Source organism: Fonsecaea monophora (assembly GCF_001642475.1).
Source record: "Fonsecaea monophora strain CBS 269.37 chromosome Unknown Scaff2, whole genome shotgun sequence".
Lineage (NCBI taxonomy): Eukaryota > Fungi > Ascomycota > Eurotiomycetes > Chaetothyriales > Herpotrichiellaceae > Fonsecaea > Fonsecaea monophora.
The window spans coordinates 398-13089 of record NW_019173933.1 but is presented as its reverse complement, the minus strand read 5'-3'; the positions used below and the strand labels follow the sequence as shown (position 1 = coordinate 13089).

Genomic DNA, 12692 nt, shown 5'->3' with positions numbered 1-12692 from the left:
TCCCACCAAGGTTTTGTATGGTCTATATAGATATATGCCATGGTCAATGCGGGCAGGGGTATCATAGTTGGGCACGCAGAGGGAACGACAAAACATCAGGCTTGTGGGTCAATAGCTCGCCTCATCCGATAGTCTGGCTCATAGAGAAATTGATCCGTGGCAGGATCCCATCGATATGCTTTGAACTCGACGCCGTATGGTCGCTGCAGGTCTCACGTCAGTAAAGAGAATAATTGTAGAAAACATCTTGGTCTTACCGGTTCGAGCATATATGCCACACCCAACGGAACATCCAGGTCGCTAATGTCCTCTTGCTTGAGCCCCATGAAATAGGCTAGGAGAACTCGACAGATACTTCGATGGCCGATGATCAGGACGTGGTCCGTCATTCTTTCTATTTCGAGGATGACCTTTCCCAGCCGGTTGATGATGTCCAGATATCCCTCGCCGCCGGGACCAGGGTACCGGTAATGGAGCTTGTCTCGTTTTCGGAGCTCATACTCGTGCGCAAACTTGTCTCGAATTTCACTGTAGGTCATACCCTCCATTGATCCAGCGTTGAGTTCGTCTAGCATTCGCATCTGCTTGATATCAAACTCCTCGTCGTTGAAATACTGGCTCGTCTCGATACTCCGTTTCAGCATGCTCGTCCACACGCAGAAATTCCGCTGCTGCAGTGTTTGTGCCGTATATTCCGGATTTGGCGGTGTCGTGTCGCCTGGAAGCGGTGGAAAATGGGTGTTTGCTTGTTTTTCGGCCTGGTACTCTTCCCATGCCTTCCATTCTACCCCAATAAATTTGGCAAGGGCCTGAGCATATCTCACACCATTAGGACTCAATGAGCTGTCGCCACCGATTTTGCCATTGACGTTGTCCATGGACTCTCCATGTCGGGTGATCCAGATTTGTCGCGGTGCCAAATTGAAGTTCATCAGGTACGTGACGGTTTGTATGGAGAGAAAACCCTTGACTTGATGCGTCACCATTTTCCGCCCCACGTCAATCATGGAGCAATACGCCATGTTGTGTTCTTCCTCGAACTCATCTAGTTTCTGGTATGACTTTTCATACTGTTGGACACGTTGCTGGAAATCCAGGAACGCTGTCACTGGATCCTTGCCTTTGTAATCTGGACCTGACAATTTCAGTCGCATGTTTGCTTCCAGCAAGTTCTGATCTTGACATCGCGATTCGACAAAGAGGATATTGATGTTCTCGTCGCGCTCCCGGATGTGTCTGACCAACGACAGACGTCGCTCCCGGGTATGATTCGTGGCGTCCAGGATTCCGACCGATCCGCCGTCTTCAAGAACGTACTTCAAGAGCTCGTCCAAGGCTGCGTGGGCCACCTGTTCTCGTAACTGCTTGGCTCTGGTATTGTTTGGGTCAAAAAATTGCGCAGACTGATCCATGGGTTCGGGCCCAGACAGCTGAATAGGGTCTTTCTTATCATCCTCAAACTTGGTCGATCCGTTCATTTGTAACGGACTTACGGGAGATGAGGTTACTTCGCCATTGATGAGAATCTTAGTCTCAACGGCAGGCGGTGGGAGTAGTTCTCCATGATCAACAATTGACTGAGGTCCCTTGGTTGTAGAGCTCATTCGACGTACAGATTCCCTCAGCGCGGCAGTCGTTCGATCGGGGATAGGTTGACCAACACCAGCTGCCACTCTTCGACGATCTCCAACATTGAATATCCTGGTTGGGTGCTGTAACCAGTTCAAGTATCGAGCAATCTTCTTGACGATGTAGCTCTTTCCCCGGGCGGGTAGACCGACCATGATGATAATGAGCTTGGCTGCAACATCTCTTTCTGATATTTGACCATTCGGGGAGACTTTGGATCTAGTTAACCCGGGGATATCGAGGGTGGTGGCACGGATTTTGGGAGTCGCGGACCCTGACACGTTTGAACTGGTTCGAGCATGTCTGATCAAGTCAGCGCCTGTGGCTGTCGCATTTTTCTTAAGAATTCTCGGGGCGCTTACATCTGCGGACTTGTGGGCGCACTGGGAGCAGGAGTGTCCGTCAAGGCTCTGCCCCAGGTACTTGTCGATGGTTTATGCGTGGACAAATTGGATGCGGACCTGCCAAAGGCGGTTTTGGGAGGAGGCATCAGACTGGAGTGGTATGCGACATGATTTAAGGATTCGCCCTCATGAGAAGAGGCAGATGCATTTGTCATGATTGCGACTCGAGCCAAATCGGAAAACTGTTCGCTGGGGCGACGGTTGAAGATGGCCGCAGGGACAGGGTCGGGGGAGTTTGGATTCGGGGTAGGCGAGGCCTGCCTCGACCCTTCTAACAGAGGCATTCAGTATCGATGCCTGCAAGTGACAAGACTAGAATGCTGTAGGATGAAAGAGGTACAGGACAGTAGGAAGAGGTAACGAAAGGAAGTATCAAGCAGGAAGTGATGAGGAGTCTGACATGTTGTGACAGATCCTCGAACCGGACAGTTTTTTGACTCAACACGCAAAGGCAAACGCAGACGCAGACGTAGACGGGAGCGGGAAGCGGACCTGCATGCTGGGTGCAACCATACCTTTCTCTGGTTGGAGGAGCAGAAGGAGCTCCTCTTTATTATTATGACAAGGGACTCCGTATTCCTCACGGAGCCTCTGGTTGATTCACCTGTCTGGGTGTAACAGCCAGCGGAAGTGACGTCTTCGTCCCTGGAAGATTTGCGTGAGGGGAGAGATAACGTTGCAGCAGTCAAAGTTACAAGGGCGTCTTCCGACGGGACAAGTCCCTAGGCGGCGATAACCAAGACAGAGGCAACGACGGTAGTGACTGAGACAGATAATTTCGGAATCAGCACAAATTTCCAGTGGCTGAGGCACACAGGAGTATACATACGATTGTCCAGGAGGACCTGCAACCTGTACTTGTACTCGTCGAGCATGGAATGCCAATAATATGCATGACGGATCGTGTCAAGGTCCTAGAGGCTTCTACATGGTACATCAGCTGCCAACCCTGCCAATCCTGGCTACGGACCGTCACTACGACGGGTACGATTACTTGGTACTCCTCCCCCAGCCCTAAATGAACCAGTTCCTGCACCTTGATTTCGGATTCTGGGGCCGGCTAGCTCCTCCATCGCTCCATCGATGATAGCCCCGAAGAATGGTTGAATCAGACAGGTGAGCCTTGCTCCTCGCCAAAAGACTTAGCTGACTTTGGTTCACTAGCTAGCCCCAATCTAAGCATTCAGGGCGACCACAGGCCGAGTCCGCTGAGCTCAAGCGCCTAGAACCACTCCTGAAATACGGAGGACCTGTACGAAAAGTTGGAGTAGCCTTGCAACCCCGATCCGTACCCTGTTGCAGTTCGGGGCCCGAAAAACGGAGGCTGAAGATGACAAGTAGATGGAGAATATAATAATAATAATAATGATAGTGGCAGCAGGAACTCCAGGGACTGACTTTCTGGAAGAAATATAATATTATCGTAATACCCAAGCATCAAGAGACGACCGACCACCAACACCATGCTATCGCAAAGGAGGACAAAAGTCAACACTAATAACTAAGATGCTGGTGGAGAGGAATCTCGTTGCTCTCTCGCCTCCTTTTCTTTCTGTAGGCGACCCAGGGTGGCTCGTAGCACAATGTCCCGTCGACTCAGGCCACTCGCGCTCTCACCATCGCCTTCCTTCGAACCCCCCAGCACATAGCTCCCACCTGTCCAGCCCCCATGGTCTGCATGCTCGGCGTCCTCGTACGTGTCGTTGGGATCGTAGAACTCCTCATTCGAGAGGCGATGCCCGCCATGCAATGTGTCGTTGCGCTCTACCTCGCGCTCGATCTCTTTTGTGAGCTCCCAGAAGTTCCGGTCGTGCTCGCCCCAGACGTTGTGCGACAGTTCGTGGCAAAGGGTTTTGCGAATCACTTTGTAATCTCTGTATCCATCATATGCGTCTGTCCGCAGCCTCAGCTCAATCACCTCACCCCGGTTGCGGTTCAAGCCCAGTGTCTTTGACTCGTGGGTCGTGTGCTCTGCGGGATTCATTTCTGTGAGGAGCCCGACCGTGAACTTGTGCTTCCGCATGGATGCTTTGATCCCCGGGTCGTTTGCCAGCCGCTCTAGAAACCGTCTGCTCTTTTCTGGGTTTGGTAGGTATGGCAGAGGCTCTATGGCGTGGAAGGTGTAGGTTGTCTCTTCCTGGATCTTTTTCCAATCTCGGACCTTGTTTGCCTTGACCGGTTTGAATCCGCTCGGGCGTGACACCCTTCGGGTAGCCGCGCCCATGTCCTCCATCTTTTTAACCTCAGCATTGGGCGTGCCAACTAGCTTTATTCGTGTCGTCGGCGTGAGGAACTCGTCCAATTTGCGGTCGGAGAACGGATGCTTGACAAAGCCGGGTTTGGGAAGGAAAAAGAGAGACACTCGCTCGACATCTGCGCCTATCCTTTCGGCGCATCTTGTTGCCAGATCACGAATGGTTTCATCCGGAATATCCTCCAGCTCGAGGGTCTCATCTCGATATTGGATCTTCATCTTGTCTCGTTGATGGGTATGATCGACAAGTCAATCGCGGGTGATTTAGTGGCGATAACGAATAGATTAGGAATAACGAAGAAGCCAGCTTCCTCCAGCAGAAGATTTAGATAGTCATTCGCTGAAGATTGTTCTCGAACTGGTACCTCGAGAATTAATCAGCGGGGAAACCAGGCAGCGCAGGCGACTTACTGAATGACGCCACCGCGCCACCAGGTGAGCTGGCACGCTGGTAGGAACCCTTGGGAACCATGGCCATCCATGCTGACTCGGACCGAGCCGATGTTCGTGGGGTCTCGTTAAATGACTCTCTGGGTCGCAGCCTGAAGGCATGCTGCACCATTATTATTGAGACAAGCGAGTGGTCTGACCACTTGACACATGGGGCACTCTACTCGGTACTGGGTAGTGATCTGCCAAAGGCTGAATTTCGAGCATCTAGAAAGCCTCAATCACTGTCAATCTGGATCCCACTACTCATAAGCTTGAACCTTCCGAAGCATACAGGTAGAATAATTCTTGCCGGACGCACTCGTCTTGCGCTTTGTTTGCATTTATTTTCCTGCGAAACCTTGTTGCTTTTCATTCGTAATTAGTTTCGTGCAATTGTCTATACGCTATCATGATCTAGTGTCCGTTGACTGCCGCAACAGGCGTGCTTCCTGTACCTTGCAGATGCGAGGTCGGATCGGCCTGTACGGATCCATTCCCGTTCGCGTGACAGCATTCTCCGTTGGTCTCTCTTCCAATCTCGACGCTGGCGATGTTCTTGTTGCCAGGCACGTCGAGGGCAGGATTTCTCTCGAAAAAGTCCGCCGGACGCAAATGGACCTGGTGAATCTCCACGGGCATGACGGGCCAATCTTCCACGCGCGGGTTGTGGGTAAGACCAAAGACGTTCCAGACGACCACATCGTCGTTCTCCACGTCGTCGTTGCGCGCAGCCATGTCCGCCACTCCACCTACCTCGAGCTGTGATTGATTCGTGAATTCTCCTGCTGCAAAAAGTTCATTGTCCCGGTATTTGGTGACCCACACGTGGTGGTGAGCGTACGCTGCTCGCTTGGCGACAATGGACTCGGGGTCAGCGAGGATCAATTGGGACGGCGTGGGAATGAACTTGTATGAGACAGGTCGTTTCGAGACAGGATTGACCTTGTTAGGATTGGTCATTTTGATGGTCAGGTTTGTGAAAGGAGAGGCGTGAATCGATGTCGACTTGGTGACAGGCTTACGGACGATTTCGTAGCCATTGCCGTGCGGATTCGTCTTCGGGTTCATGGGAATCGGTAGGGATTCTTCCGTGAGAATGGTGTTGGAGTGGCCATCGATGGCCGGATCGATCCGGACGGCAAAAATATGCTGGTGATTTTGGGCGAGGGCGCCAGGTGATACGACGTTGCCATAAGGGCTCACCTTGTCAGGGTCAATGTTCACCACCGAGACAATTCCGGTGGCTCGGGTCTCTATCGTGATGCTGCAACCGAATATAAGCACTCAATCACAACCATGGCTGATGTCCACTTACCCTCCAGCCTGATCAAACTTGTAGGCAAAGATGTATTCGTAGTTTGCCAGTGTAATGATGAACTGAACGACCAGTTCTCGCAGTCTCGTCACCACTGCTCGATTGGTTCTGAAGTTGGTGTGTTTCCAACCAATTCCATTATCTTGCTCGTGGATACACACGACGTTTTTCGACACTGAGGGCTTGCCTTCCGAGTCCACGAGCATTGCGTCAATATACTTGATGGCACCCAGACAGTCACAGCCGAGCGCAAGATTGTTTGCAGCTCTACCTGCGCCAGCGTCTCCAAAATCGAAAGCCTGCTTCCGCTGAAACGGCGGTCGAGGATCGCCGTAGGGAACAGTCATCTCGGACAAGCTCAAGCGATAGAGCACGCTTCGACCGTCGTAGTGGATGTCATGAAGGACGGCACACTCACGAGGAGTGAACCTGTATCAATTCAATCAGTGCTGAACTTCGAGGTGAACGCAGGGAATTGCCTACCCAACTCGAAACCTCCATTTTTGCCATTCAATCAAAGAGTCATCGCTCACAGTGAATGATGGCCCATCGGGCTGGACCACGTTCAAGGGTTTCACGTCTTTGCGAAGCGGGGTATCCAGCAGTTCGGGAACGTATTCAGCCGGTTTACAATGCTCCAGGACGTTTTTGCCGGCTGTGCCATAGTTGAGGCCATCCTCGGTACCGCCAGTGGCAAGACGCTCAATCCGAACAATTTCCTTCTTGTAGGTATCCATCACTGGAATGATGGGCAGAGGGAACCCGTAATGATTGCTATCGGGGTTGCCATTTCGTAGTTTGGCGAAGCATAGACCTTGAGTATACCTGGGCCATAGGTTAGAGACTGGATAGTGAGTAGAGGATAGACACTTGCCTTGGGGCGACCTCGCCAACGTCTGGGCCGCCATAAGGCCATGGATCGATGGCGACCTCGAACTTCTCGTCGAGGTTGAGCTCTTTGATAGCGTTTTTAAACATCTCTGATTCCACGCACACCTCGTTGAACTCCCTAAACTCATCCACTGTCAGGGATTGTTGCGAAGTTGGAGGCACCCGTCTGTGGTCGACTTCCTTGCCCGAGGCGACATCGATCACTGATTCCATGTACTCATGGCTCCGGTCCTCAAAGACCACGTCGTACTGAACACGAGCCTGGCGAGGAGGTCGGGGGGTCTCGGAGGTAAGAGTCCCTGCATGCTCGGCGGCGAGGAACTTGACCAGCTCGGCCTTAGCGGGCTCAACAGTGAAGATGTTGCGGAAGAGAACGGCAGCCTTGCGGGCGTCGAGGACTGCCTGTCGAGCAACATTGACTTCATCGGCGCTCAGCTGGTCCAAGGGATGCTTGAAGGTCATCTTGGGGACTGTATGGCCGTTTGTGGTGGGCATCTTCAACTGTCAAGACTTGAGCTGACTCCAATGATTAAGAAGACAAGACAGGAAACTAGAAAAAGACAATAAGGACTTTAAGAACCTTCCTCGACAACTAGAGGGGGTGGGGGAAGGGCATCAATAAAAGCAAGCAGGATGATGCTGATATTCGGACTTGTCCTTCGAGGAACAACCGGGTCGATCTTGGGATCGTCTGAGTTACTTGCCATTCATCATTTTCTCCGCCACAGGTGGGCGGGTGGCCATGTATCCGGGACGATAAGGATGCCCACGAAGTAAGCCAAGAGCGAAGGTTTGTACGATACAAAAGTCGCAGATGAAGCCTACTCGTTGTGCAATTGTCGTGCTGTTGGAAGCAACAAAGGCGGGATGAATTCAAGCTCAAACTTGGAGAAAGGCCGGAGCCAATCAAAAGACGTGTCGGCTGTACATACCGGATTAGGAGTAATTAGTGGATATATTGACATTTGCCTTTTCCTGCTTCTACAGACACCGAGTATCGAACGACCCCGATCTTGACGCCATCGCCTCTGTATCTTTCGCCTTTGGAGTGGCCTCTCCGCCATCTTATCAGACTACTGATGTGCCTCGCCCCATTCCTTAGCCAGACAAAACAAAGGCAGTGCTTAATCTCTGATGCGCGGGCTCTAGACAATGTTCTTTCAACCCAATTGCATATTTGCGGACCAGATATCTATCCAACCAGGTCAAATACCGCTGCGCAGCCTACTCCAGACCATCAAGGAAACTCTTCATCGTCTTCTGTGGCCCAGAACGCCTCGTCCAGCAAGTCCTGGTGTTCCTCATCTACGGTTGCAAGTGCCTTTTCGGGCCTTTCGGTGTCTGGGATCGAAACAATACCATGGGTTGTAATTTCATATCGAATCAGAGAATGGGTTGGACCCGCCCACGGAGCAAAGACCACTGAGAAGTTCCTGGTTTTCTTCTTGTCTTTCCAGATATTGCCTCCTGCATATTCCTGCCGTTCACTCTCCATCTTAAGGACAATGCGAGCAGATATTTGATTGGCCCACGCCAGACCAAGCGCCGGAGTTTTCAATTGTTCATGTTTGGTCTTCCCTGTCTCGTCTCCCCATCCAGTGAAGAAGCGCTGTTGATGATCAAGGCTCTGTACCTCTCTCTGCCTCTCCACCACCGCTTGTGTATGTGATGATGGAAGGGTAGGAGAAGACGTGGTAAGCGGAGATGATGGCTGAAGGAGATTTCTGGAATCTTCAAAGCGATCCGAGACTTGATTTGTGACCACGACCGCTATGTTATTCTCGATAGCGATCTTCCTCAGGAGGTTTCCCAGTTTGGCCAGCTCAAAGGCTCGATTGGCGAGTTGCGCCGCCGTCCGAGTATCGTGCTCGGCTCGGAAGTTTGCCGCCACTGAATCTAGGACGATCAGTCCAATGTTAAATCGCTGGACTGCGATGGGGAGTTGATACCGGATGATATGCTCCTGCGCTTCGAGATCGTTCGTTGCAATGGTATGCACGTGATCAAGTGAAGGCCCTTGACCAGGGTCCAAGCTGTCGTACTCAGGATGATTGAGAAGTATTTGACTGAGCCGCTTGGTATGGAGAGGCCCTTCGGTCGAAATATAGATTGACCCTTTCCCGAGGCCCTTTGGCGGAGGTAGTTGAACAGAGAGCAAAAGGCCTAGGACGAACTGAGTCTTTCCGACAGCACTCTCTCCAACCACTTCTACGATGTGGCCTGGGTACAAGCCCCCATTCAATGCCTGATCTATAATCGGATCCAAGGTCCTTACTTTGAATGGTATGTCGCCTTTTGTCTCTGTGAACTGTGTTCCATCGTCTGCTCTGTCCTCGGCATCCACAGCTCTATTCTTGTGCTTCTTTCTTAATCCTCGCAGCGTGTCGCGTTGCAGAGCCTCTATTACATCGTGCACCAACCTCTGGACATCGGCTGCAGGAAGAGGGCATTTCCTAGCAATCTCTTTGGGATCGAGGGTGATCAAGTCGGCGACAGTGATGTCATTTTTCTCGAGGGAATGTAGAAGGTGTGAGTACGGTTTGAGGTCAAAATCAGGGAGGACGTCGACGAGATCGGACATTGCAGTCTACGTAGGTTCATAGAAGCGTGCAGCACCCGGGATGGCTGCCATGGTCTTGAGTCGAATCGCGTAGGCAAATATGGTGTTGTGTGCATAGAGCCTGAACAGGGACGATGTGTACCGACGAGGGGCAGGCAGAAATGGAGACGAGCTGGTGTAGGAACTCTTGACGATCTGTTGCCTCACATCCTGCGTGGAGCATGGATATCATCACCTTGCAGATACTGTCAAACACTGGATGGTGCTGTAGAACTTGACTGCCAAACTGCGCGTCACAGCCAAAAAATAATTCCGCAAATGGGCGCTATTCCCTTCCCCTTTCGGGAAGGTCACGACTTTGCATCGCAGGCTGTTTTCCGGGAGGTGACATTGACAAGATGTCACGCATGCTTGTAACAAAATAATTCGTGCAGCTTTAATAAGCTGATAAAGTGACGGGGCTATTTCTTTCGACAGCGGCTGCAATGACTTTTCTCTCCTGTCACAAACAACCATGACTTCTCGCCAAGTTGCACAGTATGGGACGTTTAAGAGTCCCATCGAGCCTGAGAGCTTTGCAGCCCCAGGTTCGGTGGTATTGAATCGGCTATGCGTCAACGTAGGTCCAAGGATCGTCGCCGAAAGGGATGATACTAAGTTGTCTACAGCGCGACAATGGCAAAATTTACCTGCTTGAGATACGTCCAGATGAGGGGGGAAGAGGCGTCATCGTCGAGCACCACAATGGACAGAGCAGAGATGTTCTTCCCAAACAATACAACTGCCTGTCCCAGGTCCATGAGTATGGTGGGGCCTCCTTTGCCTTCAATGAGTCTACGGGACACATTATCTTCACGGATTGGGAGACCAAGGGTGTTTTTGGCCTTGACCCTGAAGGAGGCGAAACAATCCCAATCGTGACGGCGGACCCCAAGGTATACTACGCCGACTTCGCCATTCATCCTCACCATTCCCAATACACCGTGGCGATCAAAGAGGACCACAATACGTCCAAGATTTCAGACATCCAGACCTCTCTTGTGGTTATCGACTCGTCCACAAATCAAGTCCGGCCTCTAGCCACTGGTTCCGACTTCTACACCTTTCCAAGCTTCAGTCCTGATGGGACAAAGATTTGTTGGATACAGTGGAATCATCCCAATATGCCATGGGACAATACAGAGCTATGGCTTGCTGACTGGGACCACGACACGGCAAAGAACCCCAGATGCATTGCTGGCCAGCAGACCAAGGCCAGCATTACCCAACCACGATGGCGTGATGATGGAGTTCTTTACTTTGTCTCGGACCAGACTGATTTCTGGCAAATATATTCTTTTGCCGATGGTGAAATACAACAACTCGTACTGTCAGGGCTGGAGGATGCCGAATTCGGCTTTCCAGACTGGTTTTTAGGAGGCTGTGAGTGTCCTTCCCTTTAATTTTCCGGGTTGAGCATCTCACAGCAAATTCATCACTGGCAGTCATATACTGGGTTATGAGCTAACAGGAACTTACAGCTTCCTACTGCCTCCTGGATCCGTCCACTATGGTGGCCGTGTTCAATTATCAAGGCCGCTGCACAACCATTCTCGTAGATACTCGAACACTCGAATGGCGTGATCTCAGCTGTCCTATCGTCGAGATACCGAATGATGCCGTTAAGCCAGTATCTGACACATCGTTTGCAATCATAGGCGCCACTGCCTCACTCCCCATGCTGGCTACGGTGATTGATATCAATGAACAAGGGCTTGGGACAATATTGAAACAGTCCACCCAGACGCCTCTTCCAGAAGAGTATGTCTCAGCTCCGCAGCCGATTACATTTCCACGAGTCCACGGTCCTGGTGGAGGTGACGCCTATGGGCTATTTTATCCGCCCAAAAATCCACGATTCGAGGCGCCAGCTGGCACGCTTCCGCCTCTCATTGTCGCTCTTCATGGTACGTTTGTATCTAACTCGAGCGGATTCTCCACTCTAGTGTTGTTATTTCGTCGCTGTGTCACAATAAGTCTGAGCTAATGGGTGTCTAATAGGGGGACCAACATACCAAGCAGGCCCAGGCTTCTCCCTTCGCGACCAAGCACTCACGACTAGGGGCTACGCTCTCGTACAGCTTAACTAGTAAGTTATATTACTTTTGGCAGATGAAATGGGAGTTGGAATTTCTGGTCACCCCGATGTTATCTTCGTGTGCACTAATTCTATGCCCACAGCGTGGGAAGCACTGGCTATGGCCGGCCGTACCGCCGCCTACTTGCTGCACTATGGGGAGTCAGCGACATCGCCGATGCTGCTTCGGCAGTTGACTATCTGGCTCAACAAGGGCTTATCGACAAATCACGAGTGGGTATCACCGGCCACTCTGCAGGTGGCTATGCAACTATGCAAGCTCTGGCTAAATACCCCTCGGTGTGGGCTTGCGGTGTCGCTGAGAGCGGCATATCGGATATGAAGCTCCTTGTCGAGGAGACCCATAAATTCGAATCTCAATATCTCTCGCCGTTATGCTATCCCCCTGATGCTACACCAGCGGAGCAAGAAGCCATTCTGAAAGACAGGAGCCCTCTGACTCATGCGTCAGATATTAAAAGCCCGCTGCTGATAATCAGTGGAGCGGACGATGCCATTGTGCCGCCAAATCAAGCATACAACCTGGCAAAGATCATCAAGGAGGCAGGCACAGCGGTAGATATCAAGGTCTACGACGGCGAAGGACACATATTTATCAAAGGAAGCACATTAAGTGATATCGAGCGGAGGCGGTATGAGTGGTTCGAGAAATACCTGGTAAGGGCAACTCGATAGTGCGAGTGTCGAGACTCCAGTGCGTTGAGAGGATGGCACCTCTATATGTGGCGACAGGGAGTGTTGTGTTGGTATCTATCGCTCACCCACTTTTGTCGTAGACTCCGAATTTACTGGGTTGCACTTGATAGAGAGATAGCAATACTCGGACGCCTCTAGTTGTAATTGGCATAAGTCCCTCAATCAGGTTGCGTAACAGCCCAGTTCTGTAACACTTAACACACACAAAACGCGAGATTTCCACCCTCGCAATTTCAACTAGTTTTAGTCTACTAACTTTCCTACTTAGTCTATAGTTAGTTATAGTATAACTAACTTAATCTATATAGTAGAAATATAGAATAGTCTACTAATTATAATATAATTACGCGTTAAAATTCTTCGGGCTTAAAACG

At 51.1% G+C, this 12692-nt stretch overlaps 5 protein-coding genes across 5 annotated transcripts; 1 reads left to right on the top strand and 4 right to left on the bottom strand.

Annotated features, from left to right (window-relative positions):
• Positions 1 to 95: 95 nt before the first annotated feature.
• Positions 96 to 2317, bottom strand: AYO21_00386 (hypothetical protein; the record flags this gene model as incomplete). The annotated part of the gene is made up of 3 exons (XM_022650376.1): positions 96 to 203; positions 258 to 1932; positions 1992 to 2317. 3 exons carry the CDS (start codon positions 2315 to 2317, stop codon positions 96 to 98), a joined length of 2109 nt encoding a protein of 702 aa, XP_022516990.1.
• A 1217-nt stretch (positions 2318 to 3534) lies between these two features.
• On the bottom strand, positions 3535 to 4506 carry AYO21_00385 (hypothetical protein; the record flags this gene model as incomplete). The annotated part of the gene is made up of 1 exon (XM_022650375.1): positions 3535 to 4506. One exon carries the CDS (start codon positions 4504 to 4506, stop codon positions 3535 to 3537), a length of 972 nt encoding a protein of 323 aa, XP_022516989.1.
• A 627-nt stretch (positions 4507 to 5133) lies between these two features.
• Positions 5134 to 7420, bottom strand: AYO21_00384 (hypothetical protein; the record flags this gene model as incomplete). The annotated part of the gene is made up of 4 exons (XM_022650374.1): positions 5134 to 5983; positions 6035 to 6463; positions 6518 to 6859; positions 6903 to 7420. The coding sequence occupies 4 exons, from the start codon at positions 7418 to 7420 to the stop codon at positions 5134 to 5136; spliced, it is 2139 nt and encodes a 712-aa protein (XP_022516988.1).
• A 742-nt stretch (positions 7421 to 8162) lies between these two features.
• On the bottom strand, positions 8163 to 9506 carry AYO21_00383 (hypothetical protein; the record flags this gene model as incomplete). Its single annotated transcript, XM_022650373.1, has 1 exon — positions 8163 to 9506. The coding sequence occupies one exon, from the start codon at positions 9504 to 9506 to the stop codon at positions 8163 to 8165; it is 1344 nt and encodes a 447-aa protein (XP_022516987.1).
• A 493-nt stretch (positions 9507 to 9999) lies between these two features.
• On the top strand, positions 10000 to 12297 carry AYO21_00382 (hypothetical protein; the record flags this gene model as incomplete). The annotated part of the gene is made up of 5 exons (XM_022650372.1): positions 10000 to 10104; positions 10154 to 10907; positions 11006 to 11431; positions 11526 to 11613; positions 11706 to 12297. The coding sequence occupies 5 exons, from the start codon at positions 10000 to 10002 to the stop codon at positions 12295 to 12297; spliced, it is 1965 nt and encodes a 654-aa protein (XP_022516986.1).
• Positions 12298 to 12692: the final 395 nt, after the last annotated feature.